Below are 19,984 nucleotides of genomic sequence, written 5' to 3' on the forward strand. Positions count from 1 at the left end.
TTCATGTTTCATTCCAGGGGTTAGGAATCATAAGACACCATTGAAGATAAAGTTCGCCAAATTCCAAACAAAAATGAAGGGATACCCTCTAATAAAGTTTATATAAAATCCATCAAAATTTCATTAGCATAAAGGCAAATCGACTAATTATCTATCATTTCATTCTACGGTTTCTCCTTTGGTGAAGACCGAAGAAAAGCCAGACCAAACCAGCAGACTGCTTTGCCCTCGGGCCCCTTTACAAGGTTGCATTTCTGTAGGGACTGCTTCTGTAGTACTGCTTTGCCCACATGCCCCTTGTTGCATTTATACTACTCTAGCATTGGTTCTGGTTATCCAAAAAAAGGAAAAGAAGAAAGGTTCCCTGCAGAGTCCCTTTCATATTTTCAGCAACTTTATGATACGAAGGAATGCTCGTGATAAAGAATTGCCGCCAATCAATGTCTGCAACTGGCTTCTACTGTTCATAGTTTACTCGCATCAATCCAATATTCAGTACAGTTCTTTCATTGGTTCTTCACATCTTCAGTGAAGCATGTCCAGTGTCACCTAAATGCTTATGCAATTGATTCCTGTCATGAGAAAAACCATGAACATCTAACTAATTAACATCTTCGACAGAACACTAATACTTTAACTGATATTCAGATGTCAAAAGGGATGTGATGCACTGTATCAAGAGTCATAACTGATTACCTTGATCCAAACTCCTCTCCACATGCCTCGCATGCATTGTTAGTGTTCTTTGATGTTGCCTGATTCGGTAAGTGTGATAAATCAATGAACAGAACAAATAAGCAGAATCAATTCATCAAAGAACGAGCAGCAATCAGCAAGTAACCAAGATCCAGTGAGACCTAAATTCACTAAATTACACGATGGAATGAGGCACGGTCAGGCTGCTCAGGCACCTAAAAAAATCTTAATATAATAGACTGAAACAAAGCTACACCTATGGCCGTTAGTTGATACTTCAAAAACAGCCAGCAGGAATCTATCAAGTATCATCCTAGCAAGCACTAGTCTTCAAGTATCTTTGTCATCATAATTTCAAGTTTTAAACCAAAGGCAGTAGATTACAGCAACATACCATATGACGTTTATTTACAAGTAAGGACAAGCCCGTTAGAGACTGCAGATTTAACATCAACAACTAAGGACAGGCCATACAAGTGGTTCCAAATTAAGCATTCAATATGAATTGCAGGTCTACCATCACAAACTCAGACAGTATATCTAGGTAATTGTGGAACCAAGCTGAGGCAAAAGGAGTGTATTATCTTACCTTAGCTCTCTTCCCTTTGGATGAGCTCTTTGATTTTCCGATGGCTTCTTTCTTCACATTCTCTTTCTTCTTCTCAATAGTCTGTTTTGAAGATTTCTTCTTTCTGGCTATTTGATCATCCTGTCTGTCATTACTACTCGCATTTTCCGCTACGGAATCAGATGTGGATTCCTTTATATCTGAATTGTCAATTTCACCTGCCTCACTTTGATCATTACTAATATCATTCATATCAACTCTTTTTGTTTCTGCACCACTCTTCTTATTTTTCGCTTTCCTTCTTGAGGGTTTTCTATTCTCATATTCCATCGGAATGGACTCTACACCATTGCTATCACTGTCCACATCAACACCGGTCACCAAGGGATCCTCAACCTCAACTTTTGAAGCTGCATTTTTCCTGCTCTTTTTCCCGGCCACCATTGCTTCAAGAACATCCATTTCATCATCACTCTCACTATCATCCTCTTCAACACCAACTTCTTCAAGAATATTTTCCCTACTCTTCTGCCTGGCTGCCATTGCTTTTAAAAGTTCCATTTCGTCATCCTCACCGTCATCGTCCTCCTCCTCCTCCTCCTCCTCCTCATCATTATCAACCCTTTCCCTACTCTTGTGCCTTGCCGCCATTGCTCGGAGAAGTTCCATTTCATCGTCATCATCACCATCCTCATCGTCAACTTTTTCCCTGCGAATTTCATCACCAAAATCATAAAACTCATCCTCGCCGCCACTCACTCCAACCCCATCTCCATCTCCCTCCTCTCCAATCTCCAAACCCTCCCTCATTTGCTCACCTAAATCATCCACCTCACCACCTACATCCTCCTCATCCACAATCGATTCCCTAAACTCAGCAACCTTATCCTTATGCTTCTTCGACTGCTCGTGATTCTTCCACTGCTTCTCACTCTTAAACTTCTTCCCACACACCACACAGTACAGCTCATTCCTCTTCCTCTCCTCCTCCTCCTCCTCCTCCTCCTCCTCCTCCTCATCCTCCTCCACCGCTTTCGCCCACTCCGGCTCCTCATACGTCATAGCTCTCTCCAACTTCTCCTTCTCCAACCTCTTCTTCTTCTCCCTCTCCTCCTCCTTCTTCATTTCCCTCTCCTTCTCCTTCTTCATTACCATCTCCCTCACTCTCGTATCCCTCTTCTTCACAAACTCCGCCAGACCCCTCACCGTCTCGTTGTACTCCCTCTTCGCCTTCCTCCTCTGCTTCTTGTTGTCCTCCTCCATCAACCTCCTCAACTTCCGGTTCGGGCCCCCCGTGACGTCATACTGGTCCGTCCAGCAGAAATCCATCACCGTGCCAAACCCTAGCCAGTGGTTATAAAACGCCGTCACCTGCGCGTAGTCGCTCTTCAGGTTCCCCATCGCCGGCGCCTCCCTCACGGCGTCGATCCCCAGCCCTAGCTTCCGGGCGAAGCTGAGCTCGTTGGAGTAGATTTTGTTGAAGACGTCGCCGTAGACCTTGTAGAAGCCCTTGCCGGAGTCGGAGTAGCCGGAGAAGACGGTGGTGGAGAAGAAGGTGAAGAGGTCGGGGACGACGGCGCCGGCGGCTTCGGGATCGGCGAAGAGGATCTGGGAGCGGTGGGAGTCGTACCAGGCTCGCTCCTTGGGGTCGGAGAGGACCTCGTAGGCTTGGCCGAGCTCCTGGAATTGAGCGTTGGCGTCGGCCTCGGAGACGCCGGTGCGGACGAGCTTGTCGGGGTGGCGCTGCAGGGCGAGTTTACGGTACGCCGATTTGATCTCGTCGGCGGAGCAGCCGCGGTCGACGCCGAGCACCTCGTAGTGGCACCGCCGCTCCATTCCTAATTTCTCGTAGGGATTTTTGGTCGGTTGTTAAAAAGAGGGTGACTGGCTTTTATATAGGTCGTCTTTGCAACGCATGTCGTTTTGTTTCACAGTGCTAGGAAACTACTCGTCGTTAAAATGTGACGATGAGTTTTTGACTATGCATACTGTAGGAGTTGCGGAGCTTGCTACATAAATTTCAGTCTCAGGTCCTATTTCACTGTATGTTTCTTCATCTTTTGGATGGATTAATAGGAAACAGAGCCAGTGGGTGGGGATTGTGATTCTCATTCTGGTGATCAATGGATTCAGCAGGAACTTGAAGTTTAATTTTCTTTGTGGCAAAACATATTTGAGGAAAATTTAGGGTGCGTTGATGTCATCAGCTACATTCACCACACATTCACACCACCATCCTACGTGCATCAACATCTTTCCGCTCTATCCACCGTCTGATTCTGTTGTATGCATGTATGACATACACAGTAGACCGAACCCCATATTTAATAGGTTCTTTTTCATGATATTGTGGTCACCCATTTAAATCACATGACGATCATATTGCGATAATGGATGTTCATTCGCTCATGGTTAAATTCAACCAAATTTCTAATTTAATTGAGCTTGCTAATTATGTACTAGCAATCTCACTTCGACACAGTACGTGATCTACGAACCGAAACCATGGAGGCATTGATCAACAACCAATTCTATAAAAATAAAATTCTCAAGCAACAAATATTAATGTTTTTTGCAAATATCAGCTCTACTCTTCTTCCCTCCATACTTTATCCTACCACCAGACTTGGAATTCTTTATACCAGAATCCTCACTCTCACCATTTCTTTTGCTATTCCTTTCACTCCTCTTCTCTTTCTTCCTTCCCTTCTTTCTCTTCCGATCTTCACTCCCGTTGTCGACGCATGAAAAATCTGCACCAGAATCCGATTTCGATTCCGGCTTGTCAATATGTACTTCATTGGCTCTAGTACTCTTCACACTCCTCCTCCTCTTCGACATCTGGTGATTCAAGCACTGCTTCTCGCTCTTGAACTCCTTCCTACACACCACGCACTCCCACTCCTCCCTCTCCTTTTCCTCCTCCTTCTCCTCCACACCATACTTCCTCTTCCTCTCCACCGGCCTTGTCCACTCCGGCTCTTCATACTCCAAAGCCCTCTCCATCTTCTCCTTCTTCACCTTCGTCCTCCTCTCCTTCTCCTCTTCCATCTCCTCCACCCTCTTCGCCTTCTTCCTCGCCTTCATGTTCTTCCGCGTCATTATCCCCAGTCCCTTCTTCGTCTGTGCCGCCGCCAAGTCGTACTTGTCGTGCGGATCCACCCATCTGAAGTCCATTATGGTCACAAAGTTGAGCCAGTAGTTATAGAACTGCGCCACTACCAGATAAGACCCGTGCTCGTCCCCTATCTCCGGCGGCTTCACCACCGAATCCGGCGGCAGCTTCAACTCTTGGAAAGCAACTTCATTGGCGTATATCTTTTCGAAAACGTCGCCGTAGACTTTGAAGAATCCGCGGCCCTCGTCGGAGTAACTGGAGAATCTGAGGGCCTTGTTGAGAACGAGGTCGAGTTTGAAACTTTCCGGGGTGGCGTTTTTCTTGCGGTACAAGTCATAGTCGGCTCGCTTCATGGGGTCTTTGATGACGTCATAGACCTTTTGGAGCTCTTGGAAGGTGGCGGTGGCTTCGGCTTCGGTGAGGCCGGCGACTTTGACTTTGTCCGGGTGGACTCTCCTCGCCAATTCTTTGTAAGCCTTTTCGACATAGCGCTCAACTTCCTCGATCGGCGTCGAGGTCTAAGAGGTCTTCGGGTTCGATGCCTAAGAGATCGTAGTAATCGAAGCGCTGGTTAAACTTCACCATTGTTGTTGTGATGGGCGGGAAGAGGCCGGAGGGAAAAGCCTCAAAGTCTCAAACGGTTTTTGTAGTTATTAATGCAAGGTTGAGCTAGCGTTTGTTAATTTATGTAGGCAATGGAATCTGCGCTTTCTCAATGAGGAAGGAAATTTTTCCTACAATAAATCTGCTTCCCTAAGTAGAAGAGTTTTGTAAGTCCTTGTATAATTAGGAATCTGTGACATCGTAAACAATTATCAACTAATGTCCATCTCGAAAGAAAGAGTGAGTCAGTCTCTGAGATTGATATTGAGAATGAGAGAGAACCAATTCCGAGCTGTATCAATTTTCTTCTTGTTCTTCGTCTTCAACGTCTGCGATTCACCGGACGAGCAACAGTTCAGCCGACTCCGTCCAAGGTTCTTGACTCTAACGGAGTTGTTCTGGTTGTATTCGATGCGCTGTGGAGTGAACATGAAAATGTTTACCACCCCTGTTTGATTCATTCAAGTTGAGAAAGTTTTCATATAGCCAATCACCAAAATTTGAAATTTGTCCATCTCTTTGAAACCACCAACTCAAATCTTGCTCTTTAGACCCTATTTGCTGTTATCTAGTTGTTTCCATCAGCACCAAAATGCTGTTTTTGATATATACCATAGTGAAACTTTTGGTACAATAGGTTAGAATGTTAGTTGTTCATCCCAGGCAAGTTTCAGTATGTTGTGCCGATAATGTAACAACTTCATATAAAGAATACAATGTCTGTTAAATTGGATCCACTATGTGCAAGCAAACTCAATCAGCTTGACTGGAGAAGTTCCAGTATGAGTTTCTTAAGCTGAACCTTGTAGAGGTGAATTCTTTTTATCCACCGTCAAGCGCGCAACTTCTTGCACGCTCTCATGGCTCGCTCCTTGATTGAAACGGTCTCTGAGAAACTCCACAGCCATGAATGTAAGAGCTGAAGCTGGAATATACCATGTAACCCTAGGAAGACTACCCCTAAACATTCCCTTTGCACCTTCAGTAATCCATATGCTTTGCAATGCATCCCACCAGCCATTGTACCTATAATCCAGAACATAAGATGAAAAACCAAATATAAGTGTTTTGCTATCACATCTTAACTACCATAACGGATGGACCAGATAAAAAGAAGATTTGCTTTATCAAATTTTCCATCCCATTCATGTTGAGTTACTAAATTACTAAAGTGTGTTGTATAAATACTCTCTTAAAAGGTAATGCTTATATGAGTTATATCCAAGATAGCAGGTATGGCCTTCTTGAAACATGTTCAATGGTGTTTATCAGGGTGAAAAGTATTCACATGCACAAAGGTTGCCTTAATAGTGAAAGCTAAAGCCTCGGTCGTACCATTTCCACTAAATGATAAATGCATCTGATGCTTGGAGCAGTATAATCATACTCCACAAATTTTAAAAAGTCATTTGAAATAAGCAATAATAATGGATCGGTACCTCAAAGTTGATCCCTGTACTTGCAATCTTGTCTTGATCACATCGAAGGGAGTGGTAAGAAAAGAACTCATGCCTGTACAATTTCATGCAAGTATGAATCAGTTTACAGTTCTGTCAACTTTAATTGGTGAATTTAATACTTATACGTACTCCACGCAGATGATACATAAGTAAGGTACACATACCACCAGCCAATCCTCCTAGTACAAGTCCCTCCAAGGAACTATTAATATGGAAATCCGTATTGGATATGTACTTCTTCTTCCCATATTCTGTCAAATCTTTCAAGCCTTCATAGAACATAACCTGAACAGTGCAGACGAAATCTTTTAAACAACACTAACAAACTACTGTAGATAAAACAAACAGAACTAAAGACAGAAAAGCAAAAGAGTGTGGTAACAACTAAATCATTTTGAGACCTAACTGATATATCATTAATGATGAGAAATGATGTCAGCATGTATGGTATTTTGTATTTAAACAAAGTAGGAATGCACTCTTAAGGGCTTGCAATCCTATCTGTTATCACACGAGTGAAAATGTGGAGAAGCAACTGATAACCCAAATAAGGTCAGAAGTTCACATACCATCAGACCCGCAAAAGGCACATCCCTTGCAAGTGTTGACCCAAATCTGCCAAATGAAAAAAAAATATTATGATCACAATTCATATATATTTGAATATTCATGCTTCATGTGTGTCCCTCTATGAGTAAAGGGTGTGGGATGCAGTCATGAACAGGCAACAGCCTCCAATTATTTAAAGTAACAAAAGTATGTTACATTGGGAAGAGGATCAGATACAACAATTAATTGAGTTTAATATTGAGATATGCACCCAGCATATAATCCTCTCGGCCCCTGCTCCTTCCATATTGAGCAGCCCGCCTGGAACATCCCTGTATAGTAATCATACATTTGGATACCAGGCTTCATAGAGATATTATCTTTCAACATAACAGAACCCCAAGAAGCCTTTGTCCCTTGAACCTGCATTCGTTGCTTCATCACTTCACATGGAACATATACAAAAGAACCAAGTGTATCTCCTGAAATACATCACGAAAGAAAAACGATGCATTTTGAGTCCCCTGAAGCACATGATGGCCGAAGAGTCCACAATAGATGTCACCAATCCTAATATTGGAAACTAACTGCCAGCTAATTGAATAAAATGCAGGGGGACAATAAAAATTCTATGAATGAGCACACAAGGGTGATTCATGTTATGGGTGAGTGGTAGAGTGAATGCAGTATATCAGGAATCTGAAGCATTCAAACTTAAACCCACACCCAACCAAACTTAAGGGCTTTCTTGCAACAATTTAGATACAGCTATATCACCATTTTTAATCAAATCTCATAATGTCACCCATAATCTAAAGTTCCTAAGATCATTGGTAAATACTGAATACTATCAGTATTAACAGTCTGAAAGTTTGTTCCAACTTGAATGTCAGCAGTAAGACAGGGATAACAATTTTAAGAGCTGTAAAGCTTACCAACTGCACCGGCAATGAAATGCGCCCAATGTCCTCCAAGGTTAGGATGTGACTCTTCAATCCACTTTTTGGTCGATTCTATGACACCAAAATATGTTGCTCCAGTTGCAAGAGAACCAGTGACACCAGGAGCTATGCCTCTATAAAAACCTACAGAATTAATAGTCAAGAAAATCCGCATGCTATAAGAAGGCTCCAATAGTAAATCAAGAAAACAACAAGTATATGTTTAGATACTTCTAAATTCTAAAAGTGAAAAACAAATAGGACTAAAGGACGGCACGCAAATACTAGAGAACACTGCTTTATAATGAAAAGCGAGGTACCCTTTAATCCATCAACAGCCCAGACAGTTCGCACCATCTGCAGTATGCTCTTTTGGTGCTGCAGGTGTGAAGTAAAACTTCCATCAATAAATCAAACACTATACAACAGAGAACAACGAAGGCTAGATCCCCATATTACTCGAAAATGATCATTTCCTATGCACCATGAATGAAAACAAATGAAACATCTGTAGCATCGATACAGCATGATCATACCTGACTGGCACTGAACATAGCTTGGCTTTGAATACGAGTCTTCACAGTGTCGATGGGATGCATCATTCCTTCCCCAAACGCCCCAGCAATACCTCCCCATAGAAATTCTCTCCAAACTGCATGCATTACCATATCAAATATCACAAGCTTAATCACCCCAGGCCTACACATATATGATATATCACATTAATGGCCTGATGCTTCACAGAACAAAATCTAAATACAAATTCTGGAGCATGCATTTCTATTATTAACGACATGGGTTTTCATCTACTGGGTGGAATAATTTCTATTTCAATCAGCAAATTAGATTTGATGAATTGGGTTTTCATCTGCTGCGAATTAGAAACATGACTGAGGTGTGGATTTGGAGGCTTACCGAAGAAGTTGGGGTGGGTTTGTTTTGGCGGCGAGAAGCTTCTCTGGGTGGTGGTGCCTGAAGCAAGTGCTTCGCTGGAGGTCGCCATTGAAGGAGGAGGTCTCAGTATGTCGCTGTGGTTCAAGGTTTATGGATTGTTGGCCTTAAAAAATGAGAGGGTTTAAGCTCGGCACGATAACCCAGAAATTCAGTGCCCAACACGAAAAGGTTCACCAAATTGCTTTGATTTTGACATGATGACAAGTACAGTATAAATCGTTATTGTTTACCGTGTGTGTTTCTATTTTTACTTCATCACTTCAATTTTTACCTTGTCATACATAGAGTATAAATAGAATCATACACCTCAATCAAAGAAAATTGTTCTACTACAGTCAGTTCATCCCTAGCTCCCATTTTGATGTAATCATCAAAATGGCGTTAGTACGCTGACTAATTAGGTTTGGGTGAAGATTTGGTGCTACCTAGTAAGTGAATGACACAAGGTTAGGGGAGAGCTGGAGTGACTAATTAGGTACGACGACTAATTAGATGGGTAGATTTGGGTTTCATAATACTAGTAGAATTCCGTACTATTTTGTAAAATTTCGTACTTTTTATAGATTTTTGTAATATTTCGTAATATTTTGTGATATTTTAGACACTTTCTCCCTTTGATTAGATTCGTATCGTACTATTTTGTATAATTTCTTAGGTTTTCGTACTATTTCGTGATATTACATAGTGTTTCGAAATATTTTGTAGACTTTTGTAAGGTTAAGCACAATTTGTAGTATTTTGTATACTAACACTAACTTTGGAATTTTAAACCCTTTCTCCCTTTGATTTATGGGTACTACCTACCGTACTATTTTGTAAAATTTCATGGGTTTTTGTACTATTTCGTAAAATTTCATGATATTTCGTAGTGTTTCGTGAAATTTTATAGACTTTCATAAGATTACGCACAATTAATAGTATTTTGCAAACTAAAATTAACTTCGGACTTTCTCCTTTTGATTGGATTTTTTATGGGTACTACCTACCGTACTATTTTGTAAAATTCATAGGTTTTCGTAAAATTTTGTGATATTTCGTAATGTTTTGTGATATTTTGTAAACTTTCATAAGGTTACCACAATTAATAGTATTTTACAAACTAAAACTAACTTTGGACTTTTAGACATTTTATCCGTTTGATTAAATTTTTTATAGGTACATTTGTAAAATTTCTTAGACTTTTTTGTATTATCGTAAAATTTCGTGATATTTTGTAGTATTTAGTAATATTTGATAGATTATCACAAGGGTACGCACAATTTTGTGATACCGAACAACAACGACCCGACGTCGTTTCAAGCCCGTTTAAACATTATCACGTATAAAGCCCAAAAAGGTCTTTCTCACTCGCACGCACATTTCTTCTTCAGCTCTCGACACTGAAACCGCACCGGAGCTCGCCGCGTTAGTCTTTCGGATCCGAACATCCAGCTCCTCTAGGGTTAGGGTTTCCAGTAATCGATCGCCGCCAATCCCAAAAGCAATGGCCATGGCTGCGCTCAGACGAGAAGGGAGACGGTTCGCCGTCTCCCCCAATCCAATCGCCGCCGTCCGATCCTCCATCTTCCCCGCTGAGTACGTTATCTCTTCAATTCCATTCAAATTATCGCTGCATATTCATTCTTATCACGCTCGAATTGTTTTGTTTTCATGGTGAAAAAATCAATGTAGCTATGAATTGCTGCTGCTTTCAGATTTAGGAGTTTGGATTTTGCAAGATTTGAACTACAGATAATAATGGTAGTGCAAAGTGTTTTGTGAATCAATGCCTTAGAAAAGTGCCTTATCTCTGGAATTAAAAAATTGAACACTGCAAATTTGTAGTCTGGAAACCAAATAAAACATCGGGTTATAACATGCTGTGTGGATGTTTGATTAGTTATATTTGCAGTATATGGATCATAAGTTGTTGTTTAGCTGTCAATGGTGATTAGACATTACTCAATAACATTTGTTACCACTGTTTTTCATTGAGTATGATTGATATAACTATATCTTTTGGTTTGTGTGGGCAGGGAGCAGGCCCCGCTCGGAGTACGGTCAATTTCAACTCAAATCGGTAGGAACCGTTGCCATCAATTAGCTATTGTTAATACCTTTCGTGAGGTACTTCTGGTTTTTACTTCCTTTAGTATGGGCGGATGATGATGTGGTTTTTTGATATTGTATACAGTGAGAAACCGGATGAAGAGTGTTAGGAATATTCAGAAGATTACAAAGGCTATGAAGATGGTTGCAGCCTCAAAGCTGCGAGCTATTCAATCCAAGGCTGAAAATTCACGTGGCCTGTGGCAGCCTTTCACAGCACTTCTTGGCGACACCCCAAGTAAGTTTACCAGCATAATCTCTGCTGTTCAATATTGATTTGTGTTTTAGTTCTGTCATTTATTACTGAGCATTTGAATCTTGTTGTTGATAGTTTTTACTTCAAATAGGTGAATGGTGGTGATGAGTGCATTTGATTAATATCTTGATGGATCGACTGATACTATTTTCAAGCCATTGCTCATCTGAAACTCAAAATTACTCTTGTTCTTTTTATGCTTTATATGTTTAACATGTATGTTTATTCATAGTGATATCATCTTAGTTTTCCTCATTATGTGTTTCTGCGATCCTGTGCTAGGTGTTGAAGTTAAGAAGGATGTTATTGTTACCATCTCTTCGGACAAAGGTTTATGTGGTGGAATCAACTCTACTTCGGTCAAAATAAGCAAGGCATTGCACAAGTTGACTGCTGGTACTTCTTGGAAGCCGTAAAGCTGATTGTTAGTCATTTGAATTTTCCACTTTTTAAATCGTTAATGCCATCTTTTTTTAATTCTTGAATGTCTTAGGTCCTGACAAAGAAACAAAGTATGTAATTTTGGGGGAAAAAGCAAAAGCTCAATTGATTCGTGACTCAAAGAAGGACATTGAGCTAAACATAACTGAGTTGCAGAAGAATCCTTTGAACTACGCCCAGGTTAGCACTCTCTGTTTCTTGCTTCAATATCAAATTGGATAAGAGAAATGATTTTTGTCTTATGGCTGCATCTATGCACGTGAGTACATGCATATTTTTCTTCCTGCCAAAATGTCAGTCCGTAACTTGTATATTACATGAAGAGCATCCAACATTTGAGTCATAGAAGGGAGCCAGTAAAAATCTGATATCAAGTCAGCCTTTGGTTTCATCAAGGCCTCTTAAAACTTTCAGCTCAAGTTAGTGCATGAGTTCCATGATTTAGCTTGGGTTTTCACCTTTAGATCCTGGAACACTAAATTGTTTGTTCATACTGTAAATGGTGAAGCGGAATTATACTGGTTTGATTTGTATTTAACTTTGACAAGTTCTTGCAATCATTCTGACTGTACTTTTTGTCTCTTCAGGTATCTGTCATAGCTGATGACATTTTGAAAAATGTTGAATACGATGCTTTGAGAGTTGTCTTCAATAAATTTCAGTCAGTTGTCGCATTTCTGCCAACTGTTTCTACTGTATTATCTCCAGAGGTAATAAGGATGCTTCAATTCTATAAATGCACATTTTACCCATTGTCGTATGTTCTTATTTCTGGTAGATGAATAATTGATTTCAAATGTTATGCATAGGTTGTGGAGAAGGAGTCTGAAGCTGGAGGAAAGCTTGGGGACCTAGACTCGTATGAGGTTGAAGGTGGTGAGACAAAGTCAGAAATTCTGCAGAATCTGACAGAGTTCCAATTTTCTTGTGTAAGTCCTTCCTTTATATTTCCCTTGGTAGTTGGGATTGGATCATTGTCACGTGCCACCTTGTCATGGAAGCAATTCTTTTCATGCTCATTATTCATAAGTAGAATTTCACATTTTGAACAGGTCATGTTCAATGCGGTTTTGGAGAATGCTTGCAGTGAGCAAGGAGCCAGGATGTCTGCCATGGACAGCTCAAGCAGGAATGCCGGAGAGATGCTTGATCGCCTCACACTCACTTACAACAGGTCTCTTTCTTACCCTTCCAATACAATTGTATGCACAGAAGCACAAATGCACACATATGGGATAACCCTAAGTTTGTGTGTAAAGAAAATTTTCTTATCTAGTTAATTAGATTACTACCTTTTGGTACTAGTTATTTCTTTAGAATAGGCTTATTTTGTTATTCTTTAAGATATTTTTCCCCTTTAAGGTTTATATGACTGATCTTGGATTTAACTGTGATAATCTGTTATAGAACCCGTCAAGCATCCATCACCACAGAATTGATCGAGATTATATCCGGAGCATCAGCACTGGAGGGCTAGTTTATCTGATGGTGACGAAATAAAACTGCGGTTTGAAGTTTAAAGATGTTACCTTTGAGATCATTTTGTTATTCTAATAATTACTCCAGGGTCAGATACTGGGCAACCAAATTCTACTAGAGTGATGATTTATATTTATGTTCATGGCATTCCTACCCTTTTTTTTTTGAGTTCTGCACCTGAGAGATCCATTTTAAGATCAATGGATTGTACAAATTGTATCGGTTCATTTGTGATAAAGTCTCTTGATGGTTGACCCATCCACTTTTTCTAATGGATACCATTGTCGGGTGCTCAGAGAGAATTTTCAGTGTGGATATATCAGTTGTAATAATGCCCATTTGACACGATAGTGATGTTGGTGTTTCATTTTCATGAAGCTGAAAATGTTCATACAGCAATCGAGCTTAATAACAGTTATTTGTGATTGGTTTTGGGTTCTTAGGGTATTTGAGTTGACAATTGCCAGAAAACTCATCCATATATTCTGTAGTGTCTTTGGGTACGAGAGAGAGAGAGAGATAGAGAGAGAGATCTGCATTTTGAGGGGTCTTGTTTGATCTCATTTCCATGCTGAGGATTTGGAACGGGAGTACATTGACTGCAAACTAAATTTCTAATGCTGCTAATAATTTTCCTTGTGAAATACAAATCTTGTGCTAGTTTTGGTCGAGAAATTGGTACACATTCCCTCCAGCTCTTTTGCTAAGGTTGATGCGCCACAGTAGAAAACCCCTATTCAAGAAAAAAATCAAATCTTCAGTTATCATATAGCAATGACCAATCGACCAAAAATTCTCTCTGTTCTCCTATAGTTTCTCACCAATCCGTCCTCCTGTGTGTCTACAGGCCAATTCTGAGAAGATGCTGGACCAGTTTGGCCGGGCAAAATGTGTTCTTACCTGAAAATTTCGTCACAGATCAGATCATAATGCTTTCCTAGACAAACCTTCATTCAGTGAGGCAAGAGCATGGTGTATATATATACCCCAAAAGCACCATACTAACCAACTGATGAATGTGATATAGAAGGAAAGGGTTTATGAAGCAGTAATTACCGGAGTCCGGGAAACAAAATCAATACCAGTTTTGGCATAATGCAATTCTTGTATTGCACTTATTAGAACTGAGCGCGCATCTCCATCTTGATACACACACGTTAAGAAATTGTGCATCTCTACAACAGACTAAAGAATGATCAATCACCACAAGTTATTAGAATGCACATTGCAGACTGGTAAATTCTACTTCATCACTTGAGAGTTCTAATGAAAGTTTAACCTTTGCAGCATATACCTGCTTTTCGCTTGAGTTTGATATTTCGTTCATGATGTCTCTAAACCATTCAAAGGAGCTTTGTTCTCTTGTGACCCAAAAAAGGTAGGCTTTTAGTGGAGACTTTCTTGAGCTGCATTCTCTGCAACCGCACTGTTTCAAATTTAGCATCAGTAAGGTTTTTGAGTAACTAGCTTGAAACCAAATTTCTCAAGTGAATAAGAAAACTAAGAACCGTACACGATGATCACAATGTGATGAGTTTTGAGCACCGTTGACAATATCTTTGAGGATGCCAATGAAAGGTGTTGCGCCTATGCCTAAACCGATTAGAACAGTGATATCATACTTGACATGGTCTTCAGAAGCAGCACCATAAGGCCCATCTATGTGTACTTTAGGGTAACTGCCAAGTCCAGATAATGTAGCCTGCAAAGTTTCATAAGCGAAACTGTATTGAGATTTAGTATATAGTCTTCTCATTCATACTGTTCACACTATTTTACCTCTTGGAAAAGACAGTATACTTGGTAACTCCAGTCCCCAGCAGATCTGATATGCACACTTAGGTGGTCATCTTTGGGTCCTGAAGTTAACGAAAACGGGTGCCTGAAATGAGAAAAGAACATGGTAAATTTAGCAGATGAATGTATGGTTGGAGAAAAGTACACACACTTACCATTCAAATGGGGAAATTTGAGGGCATTGAATGAATATGTACATGCCACTCAAGTACTTGAAACCTTTTGGTTTGTGCAATTTGAGAGACAAAACTTTTCCTGGATATATACTCGCCTGCACAGAAGGAAGTAGCAAGAACTCAGATAAATCCTTCAAATTAACAAGGAAAATCATGGTAATGGCAAATCACCTTTGACATTTCCGTCTCATAGAATCCAGATCTTATGGCTCGAAATACTCGTTCTCCAGTATACAACAGAACTGGAATGGCAATGTATATCCATGTCTGGTTAACCACATCGTTAGCATCAGACACTTTATGAATTTAATATTCTGTATACATGGGGACTAACTGGCAGGCTTACCGTTTTTTCAGTTACGTTGTTTGTAAGGAAGAGGAACATAGAGTGAAATATGAGCAGTGCATATACAGGAATGAACAAGTGGTGTGAGTACCAAAAGGTATTGTATCCTGTAACATTCCGGATAGACTTTGGAAGTGAAGGTAACCCCCGGCGTGGCCATGTTGTTGCAAGTGAGAATGCTATGGCCATTAGTATGACCATCCCAATCCCTGATGCCACTACCTTTGTTGACAATATCTCAAAGTATGAGGGTTGATGATACCCGAATCCAGACGCTATCGTTTGTCCGAAAATGACATGATCTGAATCACTAATCCTTGGTAAATCACAGGCTAGGTGACAGCCACCATGTATGATAACTCCAACTATTATACCTCCTGCTATGAGCTATTCATATATGAGGTAAAAGTCAGTGTTAGTAGTAGATTATCACATTTCTTTTGGAGGAATTTTTCTACTATTAGAGGCTTAGAGCTATGCTATGACTACGAACAGCATACCTTGTGGAAGTTGATAGTGTCATTGAATGGAATGATTGAGTTGATTGAACGATTCCTTCGAAGCCACGTAATTGTATTACGACATACAGGGAGAAGAACTAAAGCCATGTTGAATTTGAGGGTTTCAGCAGCACCTTTTGCAGAGGATACGCAGTACCCCATTACTTGAAAAGCTGCTCTATGCCTATATTGCATAAATTTCCAAGTGAAGAGGGCACTACTTATGATCAACCACAACAATATTATCCATGCTCGTCGCCAATAAGATCGAAACATAATTTCTATCTTGGAATTTGGTTCTAGAACTTGGTCAAAATTGTGACAGGGATCACGGATGATTGACAAGGGGTTATCAGAGAAGGATGCATTTGATAAGTTCATTTTTAAGAGAGTCTCAAATTGTGGAAGCTGTAAAATAGTCACAAACAGTCAGAACTCAGAAGTCAAATTCTAGCTACATTTGTGTTTTGAAGAATCAATTTTCCACTATTAAAAGTACCTCAATGTACCCCCTTGTTTCAGTGTCAAGCAGCTCCATGACTGAGGCGGCATAGTCTTCTGCTTCCTCAGGTGTCAAATATAGCTTATTTGTAGTAGCACTTAGTATAATAGTCTATAAGATCCCAAAATTCCAAGGAAACCAGTTAACATTAGCACACTGTTAATGCCGAAAATTTTATAACTTAGATTTATGAAATATATAGACACAAATTACCTGCTTGATATCTATCTCAGTTATTCTTCCCTGCATCTTTCTGTCACACCTGAAAATTAACCAAAGAAATTTAGAAATGGAGTTCACTATTCTTGCAAACAGGATACAAAAATCATAAGTAACATAAGGATCATTACATGTCAAAGAATATCTGCATCCTTGAATTGAAGCAAGGGTCAGTCATACGACACCAGTAACCCTGCAGTTCCGCTTTAGTTATACCAAGATTACAATCCTTGCTTTTCCTTAGAGCCCTTAATAACTGATTAGCAAACTCTTGCGACTGCTTCATCCCTACCAAATGTCAAGTGTGTATAAAAGATAGAGCTAGCAATTTTTATTTCTCAAAGGGTGATATTATCATAAACCATAAGTAGTACCAGTAACTTGTTCAGTTTGCTCACCTACGCACAAACCAAAATCAGACCATTTTATAACAGGTTCAGGTTGGCACTGGGTGATCGCAAGGCGATCAAACTGGTCCTCGACATCCTCCCACCTCATCCCACCATTGGCAGTGAGGTCCATAAATCTCAGAATTTTAATATCTGACCTGTGAATGGATACCTCCTCCTGGTTCACAGCTTGCAGTGGTTCTGCTTTATCGAATTCAGTCCAAACTGGAGAGGACGAAAGCGGCATAATGTTATAATCAGTACTGCAAGATGATGATGAAGACGGTGATGCTGAAGCTGGTTGTGCCTCCATTATTGATAGATACTTGGTGATCAAGTTTTCATGGGAAGAAAGAAGTGTGGTTTGTGATCAATGTGGGTACTTACTAGGTTTGCTTGCTGAAAAAGGTTCATATATGCCTTCTCTTCTTCTAATTACTTTGAAGAAGAGGGTAGTATAGCAATTTGCTTTCTTTGAGAGGTACAATAATTAAGCAAGAGCGTTTATGTTCTTTCTTGTAATTGGATGAGAAACTATGTAGCACGGATACCGCGACACCGACATGGCGCAACACCGCGAGTCTGCGACACAGCAAATATAAAAAATTTAAATTATGACGCGACATCGATACGACAGTTTATATATAATTTAATATATTTTTCTATACAAATATATAACACATGAAATAATGTCAAATTAAATATTCAAGTTCATTTTATTGCATAACAATTCAAAAAAAATCTAAAGAAAGAAGAAAAAGAAAATGATGGGGCAGAAACATAACGTGAGTTATTTATATTTTGTTTATGTTTTGCTGTTTTTTTTTATTTAAAATGATGAATTAACGTGTCAAAATTATAATGTGACATGTTGGTTAAAATATCAATTTAGTGTCGGATAAATGTCAAAAAGTGTGAGAGTCTGTCGGTGCTACACATGTGAGAAGTGAAGTGACAAGATAAGAGTTAAAAGGTTTTGTTAGGGGTTGACAAATTAGGAGCAGAAGGGACGTCAGAGCAGGTAGAGTAGATAGCTAAACTTGAAGACTAGAAAGCTAAACTAAACTTGAAGGTCGACAAGAAAGCCAAACTGAACTTGTAGACGAGAAAGCCAAACTGAACTTGTAGGCAAGAAATTATGGAAATGAAAAGGTTGTGACGTGAATATGAGGTTATATAAATATTTCTCAACAGCTAAAACCAAAAAGAAGCTCACAACTTGACATGTCTCACCATGCAAGAAAAAGAGTGTGAAGCTAAGTACGTATTAAGTGTTATTCACCCAACATCAACTTTCGCTGCAATTTATTCCATGTAAGATAAGGCAATTGATAGAGAATTCTATCTCTTGCAGGACAAAGGCCAATTGAGTTAGATCAGCTAAGTTTGTTTACAGATCACATCAAGCTAGCTGGTGAAAAGAGTCAAGTTTTGCTTTGAATGTGACAAGATTGTGTTACAGAAGGCCTCTCCCCAAATTTGCCTTATGAGGTATGAAAGGCCTCCAAAATTGGTATCCTGCAAAACCAAATTTGGGTTGATAGAGGCCAGTCAAAAATGTGAGTTGTAATGATATAGTTCAAGTCTTTCGTATAAAAAAAATGATATAGTTCATGTGATGACCCCAAAATTTCGAGCATAAAAATTCAAAATTTCAAAGTCGTAAAACACCAAAAAATCTCAATAAATCGAAATCATTTTAAATGCCACAACGGATCATTACTGAGTTCACAATACAACTCAGACAAACCAATTATTACAAACCAAATTTATAATTCAACAATTACATAAAAATAGAAATGTAATAATCCTCACAATCTCTCACAAAACCCACAAATAAACCCTCACAAGTTCTCACACAAATCCACAATAAAAACCTCACCACAAGCAGGAAAATGAACGACTTCGAGTCTTTAGCGTTGTCCTTCGATTTCTACTAATCAACACCTGCAGAATTACCCCATACATCATTGAATTGGTGCACCGGGATAGTAAACACAAACCCGGTAGGCTTTACAGCTCGTATGAGTAAAATGAAAATATAACTCGCATATCAATATATACGAAAATCCACAAATCGACAAATATAAATGCACTCATGAGCCAATGGACGGTCCATCTGGTTGTCCCAAAAATATGAAAATGAAAGTGTTCTTGAGAAATTGGGCAACCCATCTGTTTACCCAAATACATTTATAATACGGGTACTAATGAACGCTGGTACACCTATGTTACCCCTCACGTAGTACACTGTTTACGTATTTTTCTGTACGTATGAATACTATTCAAATGTAAATACTGTCTTAGTAAATAATAATTATTGAATTACCCTTCTGAATTTACGTTTTATATTTACTGAATATAATTTATATTTACATTTACCGTATGTAAAATAATTTTACATTTACCGTACGTAAATCACATTTTTACATTCACTGTCGTAAAAATAAATTTACAAATTTACCCTTCGGAAACACTGTTCACGTCCGCCGCGCGTGGCGGCGCGTGGGGTACACGCACCACCTCCGGCAGGCCGCGCATGGCGCTCATGCACCACTCACTGTGGCAGCGCATGGGGCACACGCGCCGAGCCTAAGGCCGGCGCGTAGCACGCCACCGCCGCCCCCAAAACCTTCCTCTTCCTTTCCTCTTCCTCCCCTCTTCCTTTCCACGGCCTCACGCTGCCTCTAGACCGCTCCACGCTCCCACACGCGCCGCCTAAGGCGGCGACATCTCCCCCAAATCCCTCATCCTCCGATCTCCTCCAAATCGAAACCAAACAACCACAAATTAACAACCAAGCATCACAACAACCTAATTAAGCTAACCCTCACCTCAATCGAGCTTGAAAACCATCGGAGATGGCTCGGGTACGGCTGAGGAAAAAACGCAGAAATTGGCG

The 19,984-nt window shown here is 40.0% G+C and overlaps 5 protein-coding genes across 9 annotated transcripts; 1 reads left to right on the top strand and 4 right to left on the bottom strand.

The window, feature by feature from the left end:
* Positions 1 to 39: 39 nt before the first annotated feature.
* Positions 40 to 3,121, bottom strand: LOC126794278 (DNAJ protein JJJ1 homolog). 2 transcript variants are annotated; one of them, XM_050520945.1, is made up of 3 exons: positions 1,286 to 3,121; positions 697 to 755; positions 40 to 572 (listed from the first exon to the last, which is right to left on the bottom strand). In XM_050520945.1, the coding sequence occupies exons 1-3, from the start codon at positions 3,098 to 3,100 to the stop codon at positions 518 to 520; spliced, it is 1,929 nt and encodes a 642-aa protein (XP_050376902.1). In that variant the 5' UTR covers positions 3,101 to 3,121; the 3' UTR covers positions 40 to 517. The 2 variants fall into 2 exon arrangements, with proteins under 2 accessions (XP_050376902.1, XP_050376903.1); XM_050520946.1 differs by lacking the exon at positions 40 to 572 and having other exon boundaries at positions 721 to 866.
* Positions 3,122 to 3,826: 705 nt separating this feature from the next.
* Positions 3,827 to 4,735, bottom strand: LOC126793989 (DNAJ protein JJJ1 homolog). Its single transcript, XM_050520629.1, has one exon. It carries the CDS (start codon positions 4,733 to 4,735, stop codon positions 3,827 to 3,829), a length of 909 nt encoding a protein of 302 aa, XP_050376586.1.
* An 828-nt stretch (positions 4,736 to 5,563) lies between these two features.
* Positions 5,564 to 9,040, bottom strand: LOC126794284 (S-adenosylmethionine carrier 1, chloroplastic/mitochondrial). Of its 3 annotated transcripts, none has more exons than XM_050520955.1 (9): positions 8,851 to 9,040; positions 8,472 to 8,587; positions 8,256 to 8,313; positions 7,930 to 8,079; positions 7,266 to 7,476; positions 7,015 to 7,060; positions 6,610 to 6,730; positions 6,425 to 6,497; positions 5,564 to 6,011 (listed from the first exon to the last, which is right to left on the bottom strand). In XM_050520955.1, the coding sequence occupies exons 1-9, from the start codon at positions 8,936 to 8,938 to the stop codon at positions 5,777 to 5,779; spliced, it is 1,098 nt and encodes a 365-aa protein (XP_050376912.1). In that variant the 5' UTR covers positions 8,939 to 9,040; the 3' UTR covers positions 5,564 to 5,776. The 3 variants fall into 3 exon arrangements, with proteins under 3 accessions (XP_050376912.1, XP_050376911.1, XP_050376913.1); XM_050520954.1 differs by having other exon boundaries at positions 8,827 to 9,040; XM_050520956.1 differs by having other exon boundaries at positions 8,472 to 8,634; positions 8,851 to 8,978.
* A 1,212-nt stretch (positions 9,041 to 10,252) lies between these two features.
* LOC126794286 (ATP synthase subunit gamma, mitochondrial) lies at positions 10,253 to 13,464 on the top strand. The gene is made up of 9 exons (XM_050520957.1): positions 10,253 to 10,464; positions 10,905 to 10,948; positions 11,063 to 11,215; positions 11,516 to 11,629; positions 11,727 to 11,854; positions 12,262 to 12,384; positions 12,484 to 12,603; positions 12,727 to 12,848; positions 13,082 to 13,464. Exons 1-9 carry the CDS (start codon positions 10,373 to 10,375, stop codon positions 13,149 to 13,151), a joined length of 966 nt encoding a protein of 321 aa, XP_050376914.1. The 5' UTR covers positions 10,253 to 10,372; the 3' UTR covers positions 13,152 to 13,464.
* Positions 13,465 to 13,675: 211 nt separating this feature from the next.
* Positions 13,676 to 17,526, bottom strand: LOC126794274 (respiratory burst oxidase homolog protein A-like). 2 transcript variants are annotated; one of them, XM_050520941.1, is made up of 14 exons: positions 17,092 to 17,526; positions 16,825 to 16,981; positions 16,688 to 16,736; positions 16,472 to 16,585; positions 15,973 to 16,380; positions 15,473 to 15,859; positions 15,298 to 15,393; positions 15,106 to 15,221; positions 14,933 to 15,035; positions 14,667 to 14,855; positions 14,448 to 14,579; positions 14,210 to 14,338; positions 13,975 to 14,053; positions 13,676 to 13,886 (listed from the first exon to the last, which is right to left on the bottom strand). In XM_050520941.1, exons 1-14 carry the CDS (start codon positions 17,393 to 17,395, stop codon positions 13,777 to 13,779), a joined length of 2,373 nt encoding a protein of 790 aa, XP_050376898.1. In that variant the 5' UTR covers positions 17,396 to 17,526; the 3' UTR covers positions 13,676 to 13,776. The 2 variants fall into 2 exon arrangements, 1 of the variants encoding a protein (XP_050376898.1); XR_007672131.1 differs by lacking the exon at positions 13,676 to 13,886 and having other exon boundaries at positions 14,210 to 14,328.
* Positions 17,527 to 19,984: the final 2,458 nt, after the last annotated feature.

Source organism: Argentina anserina, chromosome 5 (assembly GCF_933775445.1).
Source record: "Argentina anserina chromosome 5, drPotAnse1.1, whole genome shotgun sequence".
NCBI lineage: Eukaryota > Viridiplantae > Streptophyta > Magnoliopsida > Rosales > Rosaceae > Argentina > Argentina anserina.

Excerpts from the sequence above, each read along its gene's own strand:
- LOC126794278 (XM_050520945.1), bottom strand. The coding sequence starts at position 3,100 with ATGGAGCGGCGGTGCCACTACGAGGTGCTCGGCGTCGACCGCGGCTGC. Across the intron at positions 756-1,285 it reads CCAAAGGGAAGAGAGCTAAG|GCAACATCAAAGAACACTAA; the intron begins GTAAGATAATAC and ends TTACCGAATCAG. Across the intron at positions 573-696 it reads GGAGAGGAGTTTGGATCAAG|GAATCAATTGCATAAGCATT; the intron begins GTAATCAGTTAT and ends TTCTCATGACAG.
- LOC126793989 (XM_050520629.1), bottom strand. The coding sequence starts at position 4,735 with ATGAAGCGAGCCGACTATGACTTGTACCGCAAGAAAAACGCCACCCCG.
- LOC126794284 (XM_050520954.1), bottom strand. The coding sequence starts at position 8,938 with ATGGCGACCTCCAGCGAAGCACTTGCTTCAGGCACCACCACCCAGAGA. Across the intron at positions 8,588-8,826 it reads GCCTCCAAATCCACACCTCA|TTTGGAGAGAATTTCTATGG; the intron begins GTCATGTTTCTA and ends TAATGCATGCAG. Across the intron at positions 8,080-8,255 it reads GGCTGTTGATGGATTAAAGG|GTTTTTATAGAGGCATAGCT; the intron begins GTACCTCGCTTT and ends TTAATTCTGTAG.
- LOC126794286 (XM_050520957.1), top strand. The coding sequence starts at position 10,373 with ATGGCCATGGCTGCGCTCAGACGAGAAGGGAGACGGTTCGCCGTCTCC. Across the intron at positions 10,949-11,062 it reads GTCAATTTCAACTCAAATCG|TGAGAAACCGGATGAAGAGT; the intron begins GTAGGAACCGTT and ends TATTGTATACAG. Across the intron at positions 11,216-11,515 it reads ACTTCTTGGCGACACCCCAA|GTGTTGAAGTTAAGAAGGAT; the intron begins GTAAGTTTACCA and ends ATCCTGTGCTAG.
- LOC126794274 (XM_050520941.1), bottom strand. The coding sequence starts at position 17,395 with ATGGAGGCACAACCAGCTTCAGCATCACCGTCTTCATCATCATCTTGC. Across the intron at positions 15,036-15,105 it reads CAAATTTCCCCATTTGAATG|GCACCCGTTTTCGTTAACTT; the intron begins GTAAGTGTGTGT and ends TTCTCATTTCAG. Across the intron at positions 14,054-14,209 it reads ATTTTGTTTCCCGGACTCCG|GTAAGAACACATTTTGCCCG; the intron begins GTAATTACTGCT and ends CGAAATTTTCAG.